Source organism: Rattus norvegicus, chromosome 2, assembly GCF_036323735.1.
Source record: "Rattus norvegicus strain BN/NHsdMcwi chromosome 2, GRCr8, whole genome shotgun sequence".
In the NCBI taxonomy this organism is placed as follows: domain Eukaryota; kingdom Metazoa; phylum Chordata; class Mammalia; order Rodentia; family Muridae; genus Rattus; species Rattus norvegicus.
Genome location: NC_086020.1, coordinates 195,064,458 through 195,090,303, shown reverse-complemented (window position 1 = coordinate 195,090,303; position 25,846 = coordinate 195,064,458). Strand labels below are relative to the sequence as shown.

Sequence of the window (25,846 nt, the reverse complement as noted above, 5' to 3'; positions counted from 1 at the left end):
ATGCCGAATGGCTGAGAAACACCTAAAGAAATGTTCAACATCTTTAGTCATAAGGGAAATGCAAATCAAAACAACCCTGAGATTTCACCTCACACCAGTGAGAATGGCTAAGATCAAAAACTCAGGTGACAGCAGATGCTGGCGAGGATGTGGAGAAAGAGGAACACTCCTCCATTGTTGGTGGGATTGCAGACTGGTAAAACCATTCTGGAAATCAGTCTGGAGGTTCCTCAGAAAATTGGACATTGAACTGCCTGAGGATACAGCCATACCTCTCTTGGGCATATACCCAAAAGATGCCTCAACATATAAAAGAGACACGTGCTCCACTATGTTCATCGCAGCCTTATTTATAATAGCCAGAAACTGGAAAGAACCCAGATGCCCTTCAACAGAGGAATGGATACAGAAAATGTGGTACATCTACACAATGGAATATTACTCAGCTATCAAAAACAACGAGTTTATGAAATTCGTAGGCAAATGGTTGGAACTGGAAAATATCATCCTGAGTGAGCTAACCCACTCACAGAAAGACATACATGGTATGCACTCATTGATAAGTGGCTATTAGCCCAAATGCTTGAATTACCCTAGATCCCTAGAACAAAGGAAACTCAAGACGGATGATCAAAATGTGAATGCTTCACTCCTTCTTTAAATGAGGAAAAAGAATACCCTTGGCAGGGAAGGGAGAGGCAAAGATTAAAACAGAGACTGAAGGAACACCCATTCAGAGCCTGCCCCACAGGTGGCCCATACATATACAGCCACCCAATTAGACAAGATGGATGAAGCAAAGAAGTGCAGACCGACAGGAGCCGGATGTAGATCGCTCCTGAGAGACACAGCCAGAATACAGCAAATACAGAGGCGAATGCCAGCAGCAAACCACTGAACTGAGAATAGGTCCCCCGTTGAAGGAATCAGAGAAAGAACTGGAAGAGCTTGAAGGTGCTCGAGACCCCAAAAGTACAACAATGTCAAGCAACCAGAGCTTCCAGGGACTAAGCCACTACCTAAAGACTATACATGGACTGACCCTGGACTCTGTCCCCCTAGGTAGCAATGAATATCCTAGTAAGAGCACCAGTGGAAGGGGAAGCCCTGGGTCCTGCTAAGACTGAACCCCCAGTGAACTAGACTATGCGGGGAGGGTGGCAATGGGGGGAGGTTTGGGAGGGGAACACCCACAAGGAAGGGGAGGGGGGAGGGTGATGTCTGTCCGGAAACCGGGAAAGGGAATAACACTTGAAATGTATATAAGAAATACTCAAGATAAAAAAAAAAAAAAAAAAAAAAAAAAAAAAAAAAAAAAAAAGAGTGCTGATTGCTCTTCCAGAGGTCCTGAGTTCAATTCCCAGCAACCGCGTGGATCCCATTTGTAATGGGATCCAATGGCCTTTTCTGATGTGTCTGAAGACAGCACCACTATACTCATATACATAAAATAAATATATCTTTAAAAAAAGAAAAAAAAAAGAATCAATAAAAAGGTTTTCTTCTTTTAAAGATCCAGTGTACCATGGAGACTAACAGTATTAACAAATCACTTATGCAATGCTTCTTTTGTGTAGACTCTCTTTCAAGCACCTTTGACTATAAACTATTAAACTTCATCACAGCTGTATGAAGTAGGGGTATTATTTTCACTTCATGTAAGAGGAATCTTACCAGACATTGTGGTACATGTCTGTTTTCCCAGAAGTTGGGAAACAGGCAGGAGGATCAGGAGTTGAGGCCAGCTTTGGTTACATAGTGAATTCATGGCAACATGGACTGCATCAGGCCTGGTTTCAACAAATGTGCACATGCACACGGCACGCGTACGCGCACACAAACACACACAACACACGCACACACACACACACACACACACACACACACATCTCCACAAATGCACACAAGCATGCATACACTTGCAAATAAGGATGAGAAAATTTGAGTATAACAAAGTGAAGTAATTCATCTAAAACCATAAAACTAGGAAACACTGTAGCTGGAATTAAAACTCCAGCAGTTTGGTTGTGGAATTCATTCTCTTAACTCCTCTGAAGCAAGAGAGTGGAAGGTTTTAAAAAAATATTTATAGACTTGAATTTCCAGTAATGAGAGACTGAGTAATTCTCATTAACCATTCCAGGAAAATTAAGATGAAAATAGTAAAACTAAATGCACAAGGATTAGCAAACCATGAAGAATTACCAGACCACAGTCCAAAGACAGATAGCCAGACAAGTAAGCCACAGCTGACTTTTCTTCTCTGTGGAGGACTCTCCAACTGGGTGAGATGGGTAACAGGCCATTCGACATTTTGTTGACTAGGGGCAGGAGTAATAGTGCAGGTCAACAGTGCAAGTGCATCTACAACTAAGGAGTAGAGGGCCCTGAATGGCTGAATCCCAGGGATAAGGATGAACCAGGAGTAGTTTTAAGTCATCTGGGTGGTCCACAAAACAATCATCTCTTAAACATTAAAGTGATGAATCTTGGCTTGCTAGTATTTCTTGCAATCATCTAAGAGCAAAACAGATCTTTTCTGGAGAATATAGTATTGCCCAAAGTTTCAACCTAATTTTACAACTTTTCAAACAAAGTATCTGGCATATAGACAAAAAGAATTAATCATAAATCATAAAAGGAAAATATGATGTAACAGAAAAAAAACACAGTAAGTTAGAGATGGTAGCATGGACCATAATCACAGGACTTGAGAGGCACAGACCAGAGAGTCGGGAGTTCAAAATTATCCTCAGCTACATGAGTTTGAGGCCAGCATAGGCTATAATAAGCCTCTGTCACCAAAAATATTGTATTTAATTATAGAGGTGATGAATGACTACAGAACGCAGTGTATTCCAGACACAACAGGGCAGTTACACATATGAAGCCAGTAACTGTGCCACGCAGACGAACTCCAGCCATGGAGTTGGGAGGTGGTCACGTAGTGCCAGCTCTAGCTGAGGGGCTATTGGTGACTGCTGGGAGAGCAGAGAAAGAGTTTTCTTTAAAGATGTAGCCCCAAAAGTTTACCCATGTTCTAGTAGATGGTTCAACACCAAGGCACATACCAGCAACACTAAATGGACTCTGGTTTAAAAAAAAACAAGTAAACCAAGAAATTGGGAGGGAAGAGAGTTGTGAGGAATGGTGAAGGAACTGGAGCAGAGGGAAGACAGACTGATCTCAACTCATCTACAACACCAGCACTTAAGTTCAGAAAGGAGGAAGTAAGTACTGTTGATGTTAAGGAGTCCATACTTTGGGTAGGGAGGAGATGTACCTGGGAAAAGGCAGTCTGGTGGGCATCCAGGGCTTGGTATAGATACCCTGCAGTTTACCTCAGAGGCAGTTTCCCAGTATCTACTACTCAACTACTCAGCCCTGGAGGGTAGACATCCTCATACTCATTCTCCATTCTCTCACATTCTCTCTCATATTCTCTCTCATATTCTCTCTCTCTCTCTCTCTCTCTCTTTCTCTCTCTCTCTCTTTCCCTCTCTCCCTCTTTCCCCCCTCCCTCCCGCTTTCTTTTCTTTCCTTTCTTTCCCTTTCGGTCTGTCTGTCTTTCTTTCCTTCCTTCCTTCATCTGTCCTTCAGATGGGTTTAAATATGTAGCTCTCAAATTCTTAATTGTCCTGCCTCAGCCTCTGCAGTGCTAGAATTCCAGGCATGTTCTACCATGTCCAACGCATTAACTTACTTCACACCTTCACGTATCCTAAAAGGCAAACAGCTTCCTGAAGAGTTTCTTTTAGAGGTTAATGTCTTTCTGTTACATTATTCATTGTCTCTCTGTATGTATAATTGCGAGGCACACATTATGGATGTTGGGGTCAGAGGACATCTTGCAGGATGTACATTAGGCTTAGCAGGAGGTGATTTTACTGGCTGGCCATCTTGTGGGCTCTTGGGTTAATATCTTTACTGTCTACCAGCCTATAGCTTCCATTAACACACAATGAATCATGGCTATAATTTTATACAGTAGTAAAGGAGTCTATTCCTGAATAATCTTTCTTAAAAAGAAAAATTGTTTATAAAATCCAAATTTTAATATTGGGTTTAAGTGTTTCAGTATTTGGATAATATTACATAGATTAGTCAGTCGTTTGTATAAATGTAAGTTATACAATATAAAAACAAATAGAGCAGGCTGATTGATCTGAGCCTTAATAATTGATATCGACTTCATTTATCTGCTGCAATCTACTATGGTTAATCTCCTGGATTATAGTTCTTGTCTACTCAGTACTAGTTCAAAACCCAGCCATGCATCCAGAAAAGCCTTTTACAATATAGGAAAATTGATTATGTGCTCCAAAATATAAATGACTTTTTATAGCAATCTAGTCATTTCATTGTTTCTTCTCTATAACTATAATAAAAACCAACTGAGTGAAGCTGGAATCATCCCAATGATAAGTTCTTGGCTAGCACATGCAAAGCACTGTGTTCATCACCAACATAGAAGGAGAGTTAAGTAAACACAATTCAGATTTTATTCTGCCAGCAATTACAAACCCATGGGGAACTAATTGCATCTAACCAAGTTGCTTTTAATTTTCTTATTTTAATACAGGGACTGGAGTGTTCTAGGCTGGCCTCAAACTCGCTGTATAGAAAGTAGAGAGAGTGGTCTTGAACGTCTGATCCTTTTGCCTCTACCTCCCACGTGGTAGGGTTACTGGCATGAACCAACCATGCCAAGTTTTCATGGCACTGCAGACTCAAGTCAGGGCTGTGTATGCAGCACAAGTATGCTATCAACAGGGCCGCATCCCCGGTCCTAGTCATTCTAAACGCTTTCTTGATATGCCTTTTAAGATGAAGGTGAAGAGAGAAGGCTAAAACAATTCTGATCTGATGTAGGACAAACCGTACATTTTGGTCTACTGTCATAAATTTGTTAAGTTTAAATAAAAGTAGTATTTTTGTTATAAAAAATCTTACTTTTGGAACATGAGGATTAAATTCCACAGCTCTATGAATTGCTTCCACAGCATTAATTTCTGCTGTGCTTAACCCTTTTCTGAAGGCTGTTTCTGGAGAGAATCTGAAAAGAAAACCACAGAATGGAGAAATGAATGAACCACATGTACAGTCTACTGGGAACTATATACATGGATTCAGATTACAATTTATCTCCCCAAATCCAAGATATTTCTGGCAATGGCCAAAGACAAGACCAGATAACCAATAAACGTGAAAGTAAAGCCTCTGGTTCAACTTGTACACAGAGCATAAGAAGAAATGAAAATTGCAGCCTCAAGTACAGACAGCCTTTGGAGAACCTCCATTGAACCCACTGTGGGAAGGGTGACTACAATAAGAAATGTCACTGAGGGATCAGAAAATCTCAGCAAGCACAATGCAGATCTTATTATTTAGGTGATAAGAAATAAACTGTGAGGGCTGGAGAGATGGCTCAGTGGTTAAGAGCACCGACTGCTCTTCCAGAGGACCTGAGTTCAATTCCCAGCAACCACATGGTGGCTGCTGGTGTCTCACAACCATCTGTAATGGGATCCGATGCCCTCTTCTGGTGTGTCTGAAGACAGCTACAGTGTACTCACATACATTAAATAAATAAATCTTTAAAAAAAAATAAACTGTGCATATTTTATTCTAATGTATTCGAAATATAAATCTAAGGTGAAAGAAATGAGTATCATTTGGTTTCTGGTGCCTGTTTGAATGCTTGTTTGTTTGTTTGTTTATTGATAGTGTCTCACCACTGGACCTGGCCAGATTCTGAATATTTGAACTGCCAAATAAATAGAATTAGCTAAGGACAGCCAGAACTGCAAGGGAGAATAGGTAACTTCAGTAGTGGTATAAAGGCAAGATGAAACCAAGCTGCCTACTATGCACCTGTGGTTACCAGCTCATTGCTACCATATTAACTGTGTGCTTTTTTTTCTTTTTGAGACAATTTATACACTAGGATGTCCTTCAGCTTGCTATATAGCCCAGGCTAGCCTTAAACTCCTATTCCTCCTCCCAAATGCTGGCATTACAGATATAAGCTCCACACTCAGTTCTGTGTGCTTCTTCTTCGTTGAAATTGCTATAATCTTTTAATACATATATTCCTCATACAACCACTTGTGTTTTGTCTGCACATGTGTTTGTCTGTTGAATCCTCAAGAACTGCAATTACAAACAGTTGTGAGCTGCGCCCTATGGTTGCTGGGAACTGGACCCAGGTCCTCTGGAAGAGCAGCCAGTGCTTTTAACCTATGAGCCGTCTATCTCTCTAGTCCCCCCAACCCCCAATATCGTTCTCAACGTAACAATTACAATTACTAGATGTAACTATCTGAGTCCCAGTTTACTTAACTCTAAAAAGCTCTGTCATCAATCTACATGCAATGAACAGCCTCAACGTCACAGAAGACCCTTATTGGGAAGGAAACAGAAAGGAGGAAGAGGGAAAAACGTATTAAATATTCATTAGTCTTTCCAAATTATCAGGAAATACCATGGTTTCATAAGTACTTACTTATCTGAGACAGTTCTTGTTTTCAATAGCGCTGCTGTGTAGCAGATGGCTGCTGACTTTGGAAGGCTTATATCTGTAACAATTATTATTGTCAGTTTAGGTAAGGATTAAAATATATAAGTTACAGTACAGACTCATCAGCTCTAATACAGTAGTATAGGCACCGAGACACATTGTTGGAAGCCCTGGGTTTGATTCTTGATTATACTATTTACTAGTGGCATATCCCTGGGGGATAGTTACGACTTTATTGATCTCTTTTCGAAATGGAAAATGGTACAGAGAGATTAAGCTATGTTGATAAAAGTCCTCTGTATAATTGCAATAGGTTTTCAACAAACATCTATAAAATTCTGTTTACAATAAGACTAGTCATAGGAAATCCACAGTATAACTAAAAGTCTGTAAAAACTAATATTAGGGGCTGGAGCAGTAGCTCAGTGGTTAAGAACACTGACTGCTCTTCCAGAAGTCCTGAGTTCAATTCCCAGCAACCACATGGTGGCTCACAACCATCTGTAATGGGATCTGATGCCCTCTTCTGGTGTGCCTGAAGACAGCTGCAGTGTACTCACATACATTAAATAAATAAATAAACTAATATTAGAAAAAATTAAAATATTTAAGTGCTATTATATCTGGAATGATTTTAACTTTTTCCCTAAGTGTTTGTCTTTTCTACATTTTTTATGTGACTACATTTCATAGAATATAAAATTAATCTGAGATCATGAACAAAGTAAATCCTTTTCCAGAAGGATGCCTAAAATAGAGGTCCTGGAAGAGAATGAAGTGCTCTCAAGATGGTCTCAGCTCAGACTTACAGTGAATGGAGATCCCAACAACTTCAGGTCCATACAGTGATGTACAGTAAGACACATGAACACTAAAACCACAGAAGCACCAAATAAGGTGGGCTCTGTTCGGTTTGGTGGGTTTTACTAAACAGGTCCCTTTCTGACTTTTTATATTCAGTCCCTAAGCCTGCATAACACAAATATCACAATAGGCCACACATCCAGTAAGTTACATATGGAAGAAATTTCTCACAAATTTTCCCATGAGCCTAACTATTCTGAAGATCTGCCTAAGAATTCCAGATGTTTAAAAGAAGTAAACTTCCCCTATCAAATATATCACACTTCAACCTTCCCAAGTCATGGGGATCCTAAACGAATGGCAGGAACCTCTGCCAGGGCCAGTGAATGACAGTCCATGTCCTGTTGTAATGAGAGGTGTAAGCAGAAACACTATGAGAGCTAGGAATTGTGCAGGGTAGACTTTCATCAACTGTACATTAAAAAGAGGGACTAATATCAGAATAAATCATGACCGAAAAACTCAGACAAGCTGAACCAGGTTTATCAAAGTAAAAATTATCTTTAATAAACTTACGAAGATCTAAACCTTAAGAAATAGATGCACATTAAAATATCCTAGATGGGCACAGTGAAATATATCTTTAATCCCAGGACGTGAGAGGAGAGAAAGGCAGAGGCAGGCAGATCTAAGAGGAAGATAAACTAAATTGATGTCTTACTTTGAATGAATGAGAAGAAAGTCCTATTCAGCACTGTTCCAAATCTATTTGTAGCCAACTGTTATTGTTATAATAATATAAATGGCTAATATACATGGAATTGTTCTTACAAAATATCTAGCAAACAAAGAAATGGAAAAGCTGAATTAAGGTTCAGGTTTGCCACTCATTTACTGGGAACTATTACCCAATATTTAACCTTCTTAAACTCCAGTTTCCTAATTTCGTACCAAGAAGAGTAAAAATGCTTGTCCTACACATCACATTGTTATTATATGGACACAATGAAATTATATAAATCACTTTTTTAACTAAAAATAATTATAAAACCATTATTCTGAATTATTCTTATAAAGATTACCATACAACTTCTTTTGGTATTCCTTATATGCCAAAATCCATGAGGCACCCTATTGTGTCCACAATGCCTACACCTCTCCTCATATCTACCTGCTATGTACTGTCCCAATTCTCTATGTGTTCCACTAAATCATAAATGCCATGAGGGTTAAATCCATGTTTTCAAGTTCACCATTACAATCTAAGTGCCTTATACATATTACATACTCAGTTAATAAAGAATACATCCTCACAGAGGAAAAGTTCCTTCTTGTAAACTTTTGATGCTGGAAGGACAGTTAGACACTTGATAGTAGTTTTACCTGCTCCTTGAAAATTGACTGTTAAGACTGGAAAGAGACAATAAAGAAACCTAGAATATCTAGTCTATCTATACCCATGTTATCTACTAATACACACCAAATAACTCACCATCATATTTTGCCAGGACTGCCTGAACATCTGCGTAGGCCTGCAATTCTAGAAGTGATTCTAAAAGATTTTCATGGATGTTCAACATGGTAAGAGGAGGAAACTCTTTCATCAACTGTATATTAAAAGGAAAAAAAGAAAGACTACAATCAAATAAAAAATGACAAAAAAACTCAGTGATTTGTTAAAGTATGTTATTTGCCTTTTTATAAATTTATAAAGATCTAAACCTTAAGAAATATACACACATTAAAAATATGTGCTGGGCAGTGATGTCACAGGCCTTCAATCCCAGCACTCAGGAGGCAGAGGCAGGCAGACCACTTCAAGTTGGAAGTCAGGATGGCCTACAGAATGAGTTCCAGGACAACCAGGCTGAGACCATACCCCAAGAAAATACATACATACATATACACCGATATACATACTATCCTGTTAGAAAGGTGGGCAATCGGGCTGGAGAGATGGCTCAGAGGTTAAGAGCACCGACTGCTCTTCCAGAGGTCCTGAGTTCAAATCCCAGCAACCACATGGTGGCTCACAACCATCTGTAATGGGATCTGATGCCCTCTTCTGGTGTGTCTGAGGACAGCTACAGTGTGCTTATATATAATAAATAAAAATGTTTAAAAAAAAAAAAAAGATGGGCAATTGAAAAGCAGTGATTCTGGGGCTGGAGAGATGGCTCAGTGGTTAAGAGCACTGACTGCTCTTCCAGAGGTCCTGAGTTCAATTCCCAGAAACCACATGGTGGCTCACAACCATCTGTAATGGGATTTAATGCCCTGTCTGGTGTGTCTGAAGACAGCTACAGTGTACTCATATAAATAAAATGAATAAATCTTTTAAAAAATTAAGTTTTTTTTTTTTTTTTTTGGTTCTTTTTTTCGGAGCTGAGGACCGAACCCAGGGCCTTGCGCTTCCTAGGAAGCGCTCTACCACTGAGCTAAATCCCCAACCCTAAGTTATTTTAAAATAAAGGAAAAAGTAATTTTGCATTAAAATAACTGATAAATTTTTTTAGTTTGTAAATAGAAATAATGGTTGTTATCAATTTACTTACATCTCTCATTATTTTCACTGCTTCCCTTATTCTTCCCAATTTTCTTGCACACATTGCCAATCTTCTTTTAATATACACAAGTACATTGGTATCTCGCCCTATTAAAAACAACAAGAAAATTACACAGCTCTCACTTTTGTATCATGGCCTAATATTTAAACTTGGAAAGCTTATTAAAATTAATTATAATTATATAATTATAATAATTAATATAATTATATTATAATTATTAATAATATAAGAATGCATTATTATTAATAAATGCTAAATTTATCACTCAGTAATAAATATTTTATGTATGTTTCTAATATTAAAACCTTAAAATATATTTAATTACTTTTCCTCTAGTAGTAAGCAATTGAGCATAGTATATAATTTCTTTGGTTGATGAGTTTAATACTGATAGAAAACAAGTAGATATTAGTAGGAAGATATATTTATCTACTAAAGTTTCTGCATAAACAACCTATAATTTTAGTATTATTATTTTGGCTCAAAGACTCTAGATGTTTCAAACAAAATTTGTATGAATAATATAAATTTTATTAAGTTAGTAATTAATTAGGAAACTTTCTAGAAAGAGTTATGAGGAAAATCTGACCCCTGGGCCAGGGAGATGGCTCAGAAGGCAGAGGATACTTGCTGCCAAGCCTGGTTACCTGAGTTTGATCCCTGAGATCCACATGGTGGAAGGAGAAAACTGACACACACAAGTTCTTTTCTGACTTCTATGCATACATATGTGCATGTGCACACACAGTCAAATGTGAACACACATTCAAATACTAATATATAGATAAGTATAATTTTTAAAATTAAAAAGTCAACAACATAACCACATTTGATATTATGCAAGGACAAAAAGCAAGAGGTATTATAGATGTAGTTTCATTAGTTCCAGGTTGCAAAATTAACTAGTTTTGTATAAAAACATGCCTTAATGAAATATATTGTAAACACAAGTATTTAACTGAGAGAAAACATTAGCCAAATTTTAATTTCCATAAACAAAAAATGTAGAACTTAGCTGCTAAGAGATAATGTCTTGTATAAACATATTTCAATTTATTGCCTAGTATCTGCCAAAATCATGAAACTAAAACCCCTTGGCCACAAGTCTCAGTCAGAAACAGCAACACTGCCTGATTCTAACAGCTTTGGTAAGTGTCGCAACCCTAACCAGAAGAACATCTTCAAAAGAAAAAACGGTTCCTGTGCATCATCTGATCTCAAGCTTGCTGGAGAAAAATCAATCAAAAAAAGAAACAATGTCACATAGAAAACCGTGTATGTGCTAGGAAACAAAGGGTGTGAAAGGAGCAGTCACCAGAAGGATCCAAATTCAGAAAAAAGAACAAGGAAGAGGAGGGAGAGAGAGAAGGAGGGAGGGAGGGAGGAAGGAAGGAAGGAACCACCCTTTGGTACCACATACAGATCCATAGATGAAGAGCAAACAAAATGATGTTTGGACTGGGGGTTCACCTCAGGGTTAGATACTGTCAAGCACATGGGAGGAAGGCCCTGGATCAGATTCCCAGAAATGCAAAACAGTACCCCTCCCATTACTCTGAGTAAGGGTCTGGGTAAAGACAATGTTTACTGTCTAGAGAGAATCTGAGTACTGTCTGGCATCATTAGAAGGGTCCCTTGAATTTTAAAAAGTGTTGTTTATCTAGTGACCAGCCAGCTCTTGTAGGAAAGAAAATGCTCAGTTTCAAAACAGCATATTTTTTTTCTAGGTAACTAAACAGATCTGTTCCATTCTACAAATACTGTCAGGATAATGCATACTTCTTTCTGTACTGTTGGCTTGTTACTATTAACAGATCAGAAATAGAATCTACCAGTTGTCTCATAAAAACTAGCGAATGTTTATATATTAATTTATTGTTGTTGTTGATATTGTTGTTGTAGCTGTTGTTTTTTGCTTTAAACACAAAAGATGCAAATTCAGAACAGGACAAAACCTGGGCTTGGTGGCGCATGCCTAGAATCCCAGCTTAGAAGGAAGATCAATTCTGGGCCATCCTTGTCTATTTGGCAAATTTGAGGCTAACACCTGAGAAACCAAGAGGGGGGAAAAGGAGGAATAGGCAGTTTAAATGTGCTTACTCAGTTGAGCTTCATGCTGAGGACTCTGATGCTGGCACTGCTGTGACCGTCTATAAATTATCTCTCCCGCCCTGAGTGCCTGTTTAAATAACCTTTCAGCATCTACAATGGTTGTTGCTTCTTCTTCGGCCAGTAGAACGTAGGCAGTGGCACAGCTATAAAGCAAGCAGGCAAGGCAACATTAAGTACAGTGGTGCAGCCCACACTGCTCTTGCACAGGCCCTTGCTATGGCGCGCTTCCCATCCCTACCTATACTCTCCATCTTTGAGGGAAAAATGAACATCACTCAGTGTGTTAACTCCCTAGGGGTGCACTAGGATAGTCATCATTCCAACCCCACAGTGTTTGATCCACTCTTTATTTTCTGTCTTTTTTATTTCTATCTCTGTTCTCTGAAACTTTGCTTTGCTTTTGTGAAAGGGGAGAAAAAGTAAGGTACACAAAAAGTTCCTTTAAAAAGTAGTTGTAAGCACCAGCCCTGCCCCACCCCCAGTCACGCCTGCTCTAAGCCACTGCCTGCTCACAAATGTCCATAACATGGTACCAACCATGGGAGTGCAGACTGGGAAGATTCCCTAGGCTAATTAGGGACTTTTTGTATGTGATCAGAAACAGTTCTACATTAAGCCTTTTCTACCCAAGTGCTATCTGTGGCCTCTTCTAGGCTTATCCAGTCCTTCCTCTCATACACCAACGCTCAACCACACACCCATGTTTGCCCCAAGCTTCCTTTTCTTCACCCTGCTAAAACACAGAGATTTTTGTTTGTATCTTTAAAGTCAACAGCTAGCCAATAAAATAAACTAATTCTTGGCTTTGTGTAAGAAAGAAATCAAAGGGGCTGGGGATTTAGCTCAGTGGTAGAGCGCTTACCTAGGAAGCACAAGGCCCTGGGTTCGGTCCCCAGCTCCGAAAAAAAAAAAAAAAAAAAAAAAAAAAAAAAAGAAAGAAATCAAAAAGTTTCCCTTCCATTGGGATAACTAACCAGAACATTTAGTTTGAAGATGATGTCTTAGTTCTGCTTGTCCAAGCCTATACAGTCCAGCATTTAAATCAGTAGCCACAAGTAGATACTGAACACTTGAAATGTGATTAATCTAAACTGATTAATTTGGCATGCTAGTGCATATCAAATTTTAAAGACTGAGAAAATGTAAAATACTTCATTGGTAGGCTTTTAAAATAGTGATCATATGTGAAAACATTTTATATTTTGAATATTAATAATAAAACACTCAAACTAAATTCTTTTTTAACTACTTAAATATGGCTACTGGAAATCTAAAAAGCTACATGTATGGTTCACATGTTCCAATTAATCAGAGATTATTGACAAAAAATGCAAGAGAAGGCACAAAATTCAGTGACTGGAGTAGCTACCATCCACATCTATAATCCCAATACTCAGAACCCTGAGGCAGGAGGACCTTGAGTTTGTGGACAGCTTTGACAAAAAGCTTTGCGCTCTATGACAAGACCTTGTCTATTATAAAATAGTAATAATTATAAAAAGGTAACTACCCTTCAGTTAGGGTCAAGAAGGCCTTTCAGAAAAAAATGCAGATTGCACCACAGAGACAGTTTCCAGATAGCATTTTAAATTGACATATATAATAATTTACTAATTGACATATTTCTCCAATGCATTACATTAGATTTTTATAAAACATTAGGTACACTATTGCTTTAAACATTAAGTATCCTATCTGCCACCCCAAATCAATTTCAAATTTTTGTTGTTGCTCACAACAGAATTATGTCATGCCGCCCAGACTAGCCTTGAACTCTCATTCTCCTGACTTAGCTTTCCAAGTGCTGGTGATTACAGATACATGTCACAACACCTATCATCAAATATTTGTATTTATTGTTTTGTTTCAAACACTTTTAAATAGCCAAGATAGAAATATTTTTTGTAGGGCGGGGGTTACAGCACAGTGGTAGAGCACTTGCCTAGCATGCTTGAGGCCCTGGGTTCGATCCCAGCACTGCAAAACAAAACAAAACACCACTTTTGTAAAGACCTTGATGGATAAAATTGATGAAATAGAATCTTAAATATCAACATCATCTTATTACTTTGTTTTGTGGTGCTGGGAATAAAACTCAGGATCTCACATGGTAGGCAATGTCTATCATTAAGATACATCCCCAACCCCTACCATAACTAAATTACAAACCAGGTCTGATGGTACAGGCCTATAATCCCAACTTCTCATTAGGGTGAGGCAGGAGAGTGACAAGTTCAAGAACTGCCTGGGCAAATCAATAAGATCTTGTCTCAAAACGTAGAAGGGAAAAAGGCGGGGTGGGGACTGAAAAAGTAGTTCAAGGGTAGAGCACTTGTCTGGCATGTGCAAGGACCTGGGTTCTATCCCCAGTACCACCAAAACCCACAATAAATCATAGTATATGTTCCTTGGCAATTTTGCCTTATATTCTTGCATCTAGATGTGTTATTAAAAAAAAATAGTCCTATGCATACTTAATGACTTTCTTTTGTCTTAAACTGGGATTAAATTCACACACCAGTAAAATTCTATTTCATATACTTATTTTGTATTTGTTTATCATGTGTGCCTATGTATACACCATAGCACACATGTGGAGGTCAGAGAACAACGTGTTGGATTCGGTTTCCTCTTTCTACCACATGGGTCCTGGGAATCAAAATCAGATCATCGTACCTTTACCAGATGAGCTGTCTTGTAGACCCACCAGTATAATACATTTTCAATTAGAGAACTCAGAAACGATGACTGTATTCTCAAGGTTGCGAACTGTAGCTGGTACATAAAGTGTTATAACCATTTAGCAGTTCTACTGTCTCTCACGGCTCCCCACCGACAGTCACAGATCACCTCTTCAATAGAGTCCTTCGGTGCAAAGAGGCTTTCGTTTTAATAAGATATAGTTTACCATATTGCTTATGTCTTTATTGTCCTGTCTGTTAAACCACTGGAAAATCTGGGGCCTAAGGCTGCCCTACCTTTTCTCTCCTGTCGTCCCCGACCCCCTTCTCTCCTCTTCTCTTCTCTCTTCCCCCAGCCCTACTCTCTTTTTCAGGAAAAGAGCTCTACCACCAAAATACACCCCAACCCACTCCATATTCTCTTAGAGGAGTCTAGTCAATTTTTAATTAATTAATATGCATGTGAGGTAGAGGGGTACAATTTCCAACCTGTAGATGTGATTGTCCAACTGTTTCAGTATCATTTGCTAAAAACATCTTTTCCTCTGTTGAACTGCCTTAGCACCTCCATCAAAAAATCAACTAACAGCCCACAGACTCATGAGCTTATGTGCAAACTCCCAGTTGGAACCCATCAGTCTAGTTGTCTAACCTGATGGTTTAGCCACCTAGCTTTATAGTAAGTTTTAAAATTGGAAACTATGAGTCCTCTAATGCTGTTCTAGGATTGTTTTTGGTTACTTAGAGTCCGTTGCAACAGCATGCAAATGATAAGACCAATTTGTCCACTTCTGCAGAAATAGTAACTACAATTTTAATCATTTTTTATATGTATGAGTGTTTTGCCTACATGTATGCCTAGGTACTACATGCATGCAATCCCCATGGAGACCAGTAGAGGGTACTGGATACCCAGGGAGTAGCATCAGATGATTGTGAGCTGCCATACGGGTGCTGGGAACCAATCCAGGGTCCACTGGAGAAGTAGCCAGAGCTTTTAACCACTGAATCATAGGTCTAGCCCCAGTGATTGTAATTTTAACAGCAGTTACATTAAATCTGTAGACTGATGTGGGGGAGCACTGACATTTTAGTCAATGACATTTAATCTGTATAATACATGAGCAGACAATTCCTTCATACTTGTTTAGGTCTTTTTATTTTAACCATTTGAACAATGTTTTGTGGGTTTTCAAAGTTTTGAAAAATTACTTTGAGTGTAGAAGTGTGGGCACACATATGCCATCACGTGTGTTCAGAAGTGAGAAGGTGACTGCCAGAAGTCAGCTTGCTCCTTCCTAGGTTCTGGGGTCGAGCTCAGGCCGCCAGGCCTTTTTTTTTTTTTTTTTTTTTTTTTTTTTTTTTTTCCCGGAGCTGGGGACTGAACCCAGGGCCTTACGCTTGCTAGGCAAGCGCTCTACCACTGAGCTAAATCCCCAGCCCCAAGGCCTTTATCTCTCAACTGCTTTTCTAGTTATCAGTGTGCAAGTATCACACTTTTTGGCTAAATTTCCTCCTACGCACTGTCATATGCTTGCTGCCATTGTAAATGGGGTTGTGCTCATCATAACTGTTTAGAGATGAAGCTAACTATTTATTCATACATTTTAAACCTAATTTATAAGCATGGATAGGTTTCTGTTTGCGTAAACTTCTTAAGGTTTTCTAGACATACAATCACATCACCTATGAAAAGACAGTTTATTTTTTCCTTTCAAACGCAGACATTTTTTTCCTTTCTTGCTCACCTGCCCTGTTAGGATTCCTCATAGAATGTTACACAGAAGTAGTGAGCCCAGGATCATGAGGACCTCAACTTCTCTTCTTTAATGTCAGTTTCCTGTTTCTGAGACCCCTAAGCTACAGGGATCGGACAGCTGTGCTGACTCTGAGCGCAGACCTGTCACAGAGCTCCTGGAGCACATTTTTATGTCAGCTGCATTTTCAACTGTAGGATTTCCTCTTAGTTCTTTATGTGTCCAGAGGCCCTTGATGGAATTTCAAACACGTACTGATAATTTTCTAGTGGTGAAACAGCACGATAGACCTTTCTTGTAGTCTTTACCGTTTTGAACAAATTTAAAATAGATGGTTTAAAGTCTATTAAGAAAAAAGTTCAGTGGGGCTAGAGATGGCTCAGCGGTTAAGAGCACCGACTGCTCTTCCAGAGGTCCTGAGTTCAATTCCCAGCACCACATGGTGGCTCAAAACCATCTATAAAGAGATTTGATGCCTTCTTCTGGTGTGTCTGAAGACAGTTAATTAAATCTTTTAAAAAAAGAAAAAGAAAAAAATTCAGACTTTTTTTGGAGACATTTCCATGAATACCTTTTCCATTTCTGTTCTATCATTTCTCTGAATGCTGGTTTTTCTTGTTTTGTTTGAGATCAGGGTCTGGCTGTACCCCAGGCTAACCCAGAGCTCAGTTACAGTCTCCTGACTGCTGAGATTACAAAAATGTACCACCACATCCACGTTTTCTGCATGCTTCATAATTTTTTTTGTTGATGTTGAAAATTGAAAATCTTAACTCTAATATTCTGGCAACTGTAGAATCTGATTTTCTGCATTCCCCTTTGCTGCTGCTGTTTGTTGGAGTTGTCCGTATAGTAAATTTCCTGATGATTTTGTAACTTTGTATTCTTTGTTATGTGTGACCAATAAGGTCTGTACTCAGCATAGTGGTCAATTAATGATCAAAGATTTCTTAAATATTTATGAACAAAGTACAAAACCCAAGACTCCACAGGTAGGCATTGTGTATGTGTGAATGTATGTGTATGTGCATATGTGTACATATATGTATATGTATATGTGTGTTTGCATGTACATACATATGTATATATACAAAGATGCACTTTCAACGCTCAGGTATTTTACAACTATCAGAGCTTTTATTTCCTATTATGTCCAACCTAAATGTTATCTAGACAGGACATTCTTTACATAGCTGACATTTTTAAATATTTTTATCATAAAATAAAGTTGGATTTTATCTTTTTTTCCCCATGAATTAAGATAATATATGGGCTTAAAAAGACTTGAAAACTAAGTATTTTCTGAGCATGTGTCCAACTCTGTCAAAAACTGGGTCTTTGAGGCTCCCAGGAATCTGTGGAACTTTTGGAGGCCCTATTCTCCAATGTCCCATTTCCCAACCTTTCCTCATATATTTTCTAGGTTGTCTATTTTGTCCTTTTATTTTGTTTTATCTTTTACATCAGAAATAGATGGCTAATAACCCAGTTTCCTCTAAATATTTTCATCTTAGGATGTTCGATTCAGAGAGTTTCAAGGTAACTGAAATAAAGGCAACCCCCTTGAGTTAGTGCCTCAAGGAACCATCACGTTGGTAAAACCAACAACCACAGTTCTGTTCCTGGCATGATACACCTGCATCTGGGCTGGCATGTTCATTTTGTCTCCAAGAATGCCACTGAGCTAGAGAGTCGGGTGTGGGGGTGACTAGAGTCGGGGGTGAGCTAGAGAGTCAAGGGTGAGCTAGAGTCAGGGGGTGACTAGAGAGTCAGGGGGTGAGCTAGAGAGTCAGGGGGTAAGCTAGAGAGTCAGGGGGTGAGCTAGAGAGTCAGGGGTGGGCTAGAGAGTCAGGGGGTGGGGGTGAGCTAGAGAGTCAGGGGGTGAGCTAGAGAGTCAGGAGGTGAGCTAGAGAGTTGGGAGGTGAGCTAGAGAGTCAGGGAGTGAGCTAGAGAGTCAGGGGGTGAGCCAGAGAGTCAGGGGGTGAGCTAGAGAGTCAGGGGATAAGCTAGAGAGTCAGGGGGTGACTAGAGTCAGGGGGTGAGCTAGAGAGTCAGGGGGGTGAGCTAGAGAGTCAGGGGGTGACTAGAGAGTCGGGGGTGAGAGCTCTTATATTTAGGCAATTTCTGCTTGACTAAGCAATCCGAGGTTACTTCACAAAAGCTCTGACTATTTCAGAGTCTCAACAGGCTACACTCCCGTCAGCCAGTCACTAGCTGGGGAACATAGCCATTACTTTGCTCTCCCAAGAGGGTCTTCTTATTGATAACAAGAAAGATTGAAGGAAAACTCTCAATTCATATTAGCCATGTGGCATTCTTTGAATAATGTCACATGACATTTATTTAGAATATATTATACTATATTATTTAGAATAAGTAGCCTTTTAAACATGGAGTCAGGTTTTCATTTTTGTTTTAAGATATAAAGATAACACAAAGTGCTATGAAAGTAAATGCTGTAAACATGAAAAAACTGACAGAGCTATTTTATAAACTTTGAATCTTCTTTGATGCCTCAAAGCCCATTGCTTTGTATAAGTTCCCAGGATTGGTGACTGCTTTAAATGAATGATTTAAATGAAAAACGAAATAAAACAGTGGCATAAATACTGAAGTATCCATTTAACTACTAAGTATCATTTGCATTCTTCATCAGTAGTCTATTTAAAATGAACCTCTAAAATACTTTATGTAAAACCATATGGTAATTTACACTTCCACAAGCAAATACAGATGGAGTGAACACTGCAAATCTTATCTCTAGTGTGCAAGATAGGGAAGGAGACTCTTCCGAATCTTATGAACAGATAAAAGAAAATACAAAATTATTTGCCTGTGTTTCCTTTAAAACAAATTTATTTTTCCAACTTACTCATTGTTTAACTCTAAAGCTTGGTAGGCTGCTTTGATTCGAGCTGGAGGATTTCTTTCCCTCCATGCCTTCTGCATAACTGTGGGAAGAATATTTCAAAGAGTGGATGAGATGGTAAACATAAATAATCTTATGTAAAACGTATGAAGAGTGAGCTTTAAATATCATGTTCTTAAACATATGAAACTGAGCTACGAGTTCACATCTACATGAAAATTTATATTAAATCTGGAAGCTTTCTACATAATAAAATTATTCTATGATCTATTTTCATAACATAAAGTAATTAACTTAATCATATCATTATTACACACAAGCATTTATGTATCTAAGTGAATGTCACACTGAGTTGAGTGACACTAGATTAGAATAAACATGAAAGTTCTACCTTCTGAGAGGGGCCTATAGAGCTACTGAAAATACACAAAAGCTTAAAAAGTCTTTGTTTAATCACTGATTCGATAGAGGAAAAACGTATAGATGTGTGTTTTCTATGAGAACGGGAACAGAAGACTGAGTAACTTAGAGTGCAGCACGTCTCTGGAAAACCTCGGCTTCATCGACCCCGACACTAAGCTAGGTTAGGTTCTCTGTTATAACAGGATGGGTTCTGCTACCACTGAACCAAAAGGCAGATATCGCACTTCATGACGTCACTTAAGAGCTAAGCAAACACATACCAAGTAGATTCTCAAAGCTACCTGGCTTACTTTACATTTTTGAAAGAAAAATGGAGAACTTATGAATGTTGACTTTGGAACAAAGCCTCCAACTGTCCAGAAAGAATAACGTGGACAATGTTTGAGTTTTCCTTTGGAAACAAAATATTAGTCTTGGCTCAGAAAATGAGACAATATATTCCACATGTGTAACAAAAATGCATCTTTCATATCAAACATGTCACCAGCTAGCTGACAGCTAATGCTTCCTGAACTTGACAAACTGATGCAAGCCAGCACCACCTGATGCTGACCAAGTAAAGAACATCAATCTGCAGCAACACTGAAACAGGATACAGAAACAGACTGTGATGCTAGGCTAGTGAGCCCTCGAGGATAGGATGCTCTTCTACAAACTGTACAGCATCTACAGGCCAATTTTAATGCTGAATCTCTATCAGTATTGATAAAATATTCTAGTATATAACCATAATTTATCTAATTAATTAACTAATCTAATTAGCTCTCGATGGAAAGTTAAGTCATTTCCAGTGTTTTACTATTTTAAAAACACTGTAGACTATACATAAACTTATAACTCTAGGTCTTAGAAGGTCTAGAGTTCAAGGTCATCTCACTATTCAGGGGGTCTGAGGCTAACCTGGGCTGCATAAAACCCTGTCTCAAAAACAAAAATCAGCAACAATAATAAAAAAAAAAAAAACGCTGTAATGCTATCTTTCATCCAGGTGTGGTAGTGAAAACTCTTAACTCTACCATTCAGGAGGCTGAGGCAGGAGGATAACAATGAATTTGAGGCCAGCCAGGGTTATATAGCAAGTACTAGGCCAGCCAGTGCTACACAGCAAGACCCTGACTTAAAAAAGCAAAAATAATTGGAAATAAAATTCAATGGTAAAAAATTCTGCCTAGCAGTGTGTGAGGTTTAGGCTCAATTCTCAGAACTGTAATGCAAACCACCACCACCAAAACAGAAAAGAAATATAATCTTTCAGCTTTGTACAGATTACCAAATATTGCTTGGCAGAACAGTTTATTTAAAATAGGTACAACCTTTAAAAGATTTTGGATATATACTCTCAAAAACTGCTCAATAAACTTATTGATTTGTAATTTGAGCCAGCATAGGAAAGTGACCATTTCCCCAGTCTCTTACCCTTGGAGCCAGGTTGAGCATCTCTATACAAAACTCCAAACTACAAAACATGAAACCAAAGTCGAAAAATCAGCACCTGACTTCATGGGATAGGTTGCAGTCAAAACGCATGTACAATAAGAGAGGTATGGTGACACAGACCTGTGATCCCAGAATTGGGAGGTTGAGGCAGAATGATCAAGAGCTCAAGACCACCGTTAAGGAGTTAAAGGCTAGCCTGGACTATATAAGCCCCTATCTCTAAATATAAAAAACAAAACAACACACACACACACAAATCACTTCCCTTCTATGTGTAAAATGTATATATGAAAGAATTCTAAAGTTTAGACTTGAGTCCCATTTTCAAGATGTATCATTATACACATACAAATCTCAAAAATCAAAGAAAATCTAAAAAAAAAAAAAACCACTAGCACTTCAGACAGGGGACACTGAGTCTGTATTATCAACCTTTGCTAATTTAGCACATGAAAACAGTATCGTTTGTGACTTTTGTTTCTGATGAATTATATAATCTATCTTCAAGAATTTTTCTTATTCTCATGTTTTCAAATCCGCTATCATTCCTGCCTTTCAAGATTGATCTTCACAACCAAGGTATACCCAAGTCTAAAGTGAAAGAGGGAAATACAAGTTAAAAAAATAAAAAAATTTTAAAAAGACTTAAGAATAATTTAAATAAAAATACAAACTTATTATGCAATACTGCTACGAGCTCATGATGTGCTTAAAATTAAAGCATACACAAAAAACCCAATTCGCTCAGACTTATCTATTTCCAATTTATATTTGCAATATTCAAATAAGTACAAAAAAGGACTCTAGATGTAAATGTCTACCAAGTCCCAGGAGAAACAAAGTGCTTAGAGCACACACACTGCGTGAACAGCAAAGCAGCCGCCACACTGGCTGACCACAGCCATTGACACACAAGTCCATCCCCTTATTTCCCAACTTTCATCATAGTATAAACCTGGACAACAGTTTCTGTTGGCTTAGTGTTCTATCTTGCTTTTTGAGACAGGGTCACCAGTGTTACCCATCACTCTGCCATCCTCCTACCTCAGATCCATCAAAGCACACTGCTGACCAGTCCTTGAGGGTGTTTTTGCTTATTCTGATTTGAACCAACTCTTCAAACGAGCAAAATTTACTAATTTAACAATTACTATGACAATAAGGGAGGTTCGCACATCACACTTATGTGCATGCTTGCCTTTTCTGCCATAACAACTATCCTGATGAAAATATTTCCTTCATGTGAGTGGCCAAAAGGACGAAAACAAAACTGACAGTTCATTCCTAATTCTCACTCAAAAAAGTCTTCCTGTGAGTTCGGAATTTAACTAGAGTACACACTCACAGCCCTGCAAGTACAGAAAACTACAAGGACCAAAATGACACCTGTGGTCTTGAGAAAATCCATGTGAAACCCCTCAGTTAAAATTTGCACGACTCTTCCCTATACCCAATAGAATGTAAAAAAAAAAAAAAAATATATATATATATATATATATATATATATATATATATATATATTCCTCTGATTATTCTATTTATCCTTTCCTACCTAAGCATAATCACTAAACCCCTCTCCTGAAGTGTGCTCACTTCTAGCTTACAAAAGAAAAGGCTTGCCCCTTGGTCACTCTGAATCTTCCTAGATCCAGTGTGGATGGCTCAAAACCTCTAGGTGTTGAGAGCAGACTGGTTGGGAGATGGGTACTTACTTGTTTATTTTTGAGATAAAGTTAAAAATGCTCTTGCCTCAGCCTTCCAAATATTAAGCTTATAGGCATGACCTGTCAGGCCTGGCTGAGGACAAAATCAAGGAGCCTGAAAATAAGGATTCCTGCCTTTTACTCCTTTCTTTCAGTGGGGGAACCTTGCAGTGAGGAGGAATATTCTTCCACACTGGGGATGCAGCTTCCTTGGCAGAATGGCTGCTTAGCACAAAGACCTGTATTCAATCCCAGCACCACACAACCAAACTCAAAGTCGGGCTGGAGAGATGGCTCAGTGGTTAAGAGCACGGACTGCTCTTCCAGAGGTCCTGAGTTCAATTCCTGACAACCACATGGTGGCTCACAACCATCTGTAATGGGATCTGATGCCCTCTTCTGGTGTGTCTGAAGCTACAGTGTACTCATATAAATAAAATAAATCTTAAAGTTAAAAACAAAACAAAACAAAAACCCTCAAAGTCATCATTAGTATGTAGGGTTTGTGGCTCAGCCTCCAGCCTGGGCCACATGAGATTCTTCCAATGAATACTAAATAAAGAAATACGAACAGAAAACTGGGCCCCTAGACGCTTTGAATGAAGGAGTGATGGCCATTGCTAGTCCCACTAGCTCCTCTCCCCAGGTATGTAAAAGCATCTCTCTCTAAGGGAGGTCTTTACAGGAAGTCAGAGGGTGCATTGGCAGGGATAGTGAAAGCAGTGCCACCTCAGTCTGGTAAGGAACAAGCTTTAGGCAAAGCTTAAAAGTCACGTTTCTCAGACTCTTAATCCTGATCTAGGGTTCACAGTCCTAGAAACCTAGCTGAGGACAACCTGAGCTAAAGAAGATACTCTACCTCACAAAACAAAAACAAAAGAAGCAAAATCCCATATATAAGAGAGATAGTTATGATAGAGACGCTAACACGTATGACTGCCTGAACTGAGAAATGGAGAATGGGGTTAAGTCGCTGTCAGCATGATTCGACTGACTAGACTGACAATGAAGAGACCCCATTAGGTCTTTAAAGGGCATATTCCAAGGAGAGAGAAGAAGAGCTAAGCTTATAGCTGTTAGAAACTTTACAAAAATACATCATACTCGTGAGATGTGGTGGTGAAACTCTTTAATCCTAGTACTTGGGAAGCAGAGAAGGAACCTGTTATTTGAGCCAGTCTGTTCTATACAATGAGTTTCAGAACAGCCAGGACCACACAATGAGACCTGTCTCAAACTCCCCAACCCCCAAAGAAAAAATACATTATGACATTCAGAATCTTATGCCAAATATAATTAAAATTTCAAAATTTATATAAAAAGACTACTGTGAAAAAGTTACAAAAGTAGTAGTAAAAGACTCTCAAGCATAAAATAATTAATTATAAAATTATATATATATATATATATATATATTTGTACATACACACACACAAACACACATATATATAAGCTTAGCTCTTTTTCTCTCTCTTTGGAATATGCCCTTTAAAGATCTAATGAGGTGTCTTGTTAATCTAATCAATCAAATCATACTGACAGAGAAATCTAACCCCATTCTCCATTTGTAACTTCAGACTTTATATACATATGATTTTATGATTATTATATATAATATAAGTGAGATAATCATTCAAGAAAGGAACTTAAACTGGCTTATACTTGCAATTTCAAGCACATGGAAGGCTTAGGCAGGAAGCTCAAATATGAGCCATTTATTATTATGGAACAAGACTCATTCACAAAAACAAAAAAAGACTTGTATATGGTTTACTATTGTTAAAAGTGTTTGTTTCGATGAAAAATGGCTGTTTTCAGATTCTTAGGTATGGCTCAGTGATAAAGTTTATGCTTGGCTGCAAGCGTCTACCCTGGCATGCACACACAGGTAAAACCTTATTTTTTATAGTATACAGGCATATATAGGGAATGCTGGTTTATTTTTTAAATGTGTCTATTTTCTAATATACTAAAAATTATATTCTTTGCAATTACTTAGCCTTATGATATGAAGCTTAAAATGTGTGAAAAAGCATACAGATTTTGAAATTTCTCTGTGGAACTATTCAAACAGAAATGTTTTAAAGAGCCACCAAGCTGTCTGAGGAGCTCAGGGATGTTTGAGATTCAGTCTGTGAGCAGATGAGGTTTGATTCCCACAGAGCCTCAGCTCCCAACATAAACTGACAATGCTCGTGCTCTGCTGCAGTCCCTGACACACAACTTCTGCTGCGGCCACAAGCAGCAAGTCCTCAGACATAAAGCGATCTTCTCCACTAGAAATTGAATCAGCTTATAAACTCAAGAATCCTTGGCTTTTTAGCTGCCACCAATCTTTAACATATTTTATTCAGCAACAGTGTGACACAATTAGCTCACTTCAATGCTAAAAAACTAGCTTTCTTCAGCCCCTCTGCTGATTTCTCAGTGTAGCCAGCTGAAGCAGGGCAGTGCAGGGGTTAAGAGCCACATCCCAGATGAGTCCAGCTTTATCACTTATTAGTTGTAACTGGCACATTACTCAACCTTCTTTGCCCCACTTCCCATTTATTCATCTGGGTTTGAAACAGCCTCATGTTGTAGCTCAGGCTGACCAAGGACTATGTAGCCCAGGCTGGTCTTAAACTTCAGGCAATCCTCCTGCTTAAGTCTCCAGAGTGCTAGGATTAGAAGCATAAACCACTATATCAAGCTTGGTTCCTTCTTTTTTTTTTAAATATTTATTTACTTATTTATTTATTATATATAAGTATACTGTAGCTGTCTTCAGACACACCAGAAGAGGGCATCTGATCTCATTACAGATGGTTGTGAGCCACTATGTGGTTACTGGGATTTGAACTCAGGACCTTTGGAAGAACAGTCAGTGCTCTTAACCACTGAGCCACCTCTCTAGCTCGGTTCCTTCTTTTTAAAAGGGAACTGATAATAGTTCTTATCTCAGTGTGATTGAGAAGAACAAGTTAGTACACA

The 25,846-nt window shown here is 38.5% G+C and overlaps 1 protein-coding gene across 5 annotated transcripts in view; it reads right to left on the bottom strand.

Moving 5' to 3' along the window:
• The window catches only part of St7l (suppression of tumorigenicity 7-like), a 69,817-nt gene that overhangs the window by 32,452 nt on the left and 11,519 nt on the right, over positions 1-25,846 (bottom strand). For 2 of the 5 annotated variants that reach the window (XM_063281643.1, XM_063281644.1), the window contains 6 exons: positions 19,314-19,392; positions 11,992-12,146; positions 9,880-9,977; positions 8,817-8,931; positions 6,506-6,578; positions 4,480-5,056 (listed from right to left, as the gene is read on the bottom strand). In XM_063281643.1, coding sequence (XP_063137713.1) covers positions 4,495-5,056; positions 6,506-6,578; positions 8,817-8,931; positions 9,880-9,977; positions 11,992-12,146; positions 19,314-19,392 — 1,082 coding nt within the window. In that variant the 3' untranslated portion in view covers positions 4,480-4,494. Of the gene's footprint in view, positions 1-4,479; positions 5,057-6,505; positions 6,579-8,816; positions 8,932-9,879; positions 9,978-11,991; positions 12,147-19,313; positions 19,393-21,149; positions 21,190-25,846 lie in introns of those variants that run through there. The other 3 variants (XM_063281647.1, XM_063281646.1, NM_001007639.1) reach the window with 3 other exon arrangements.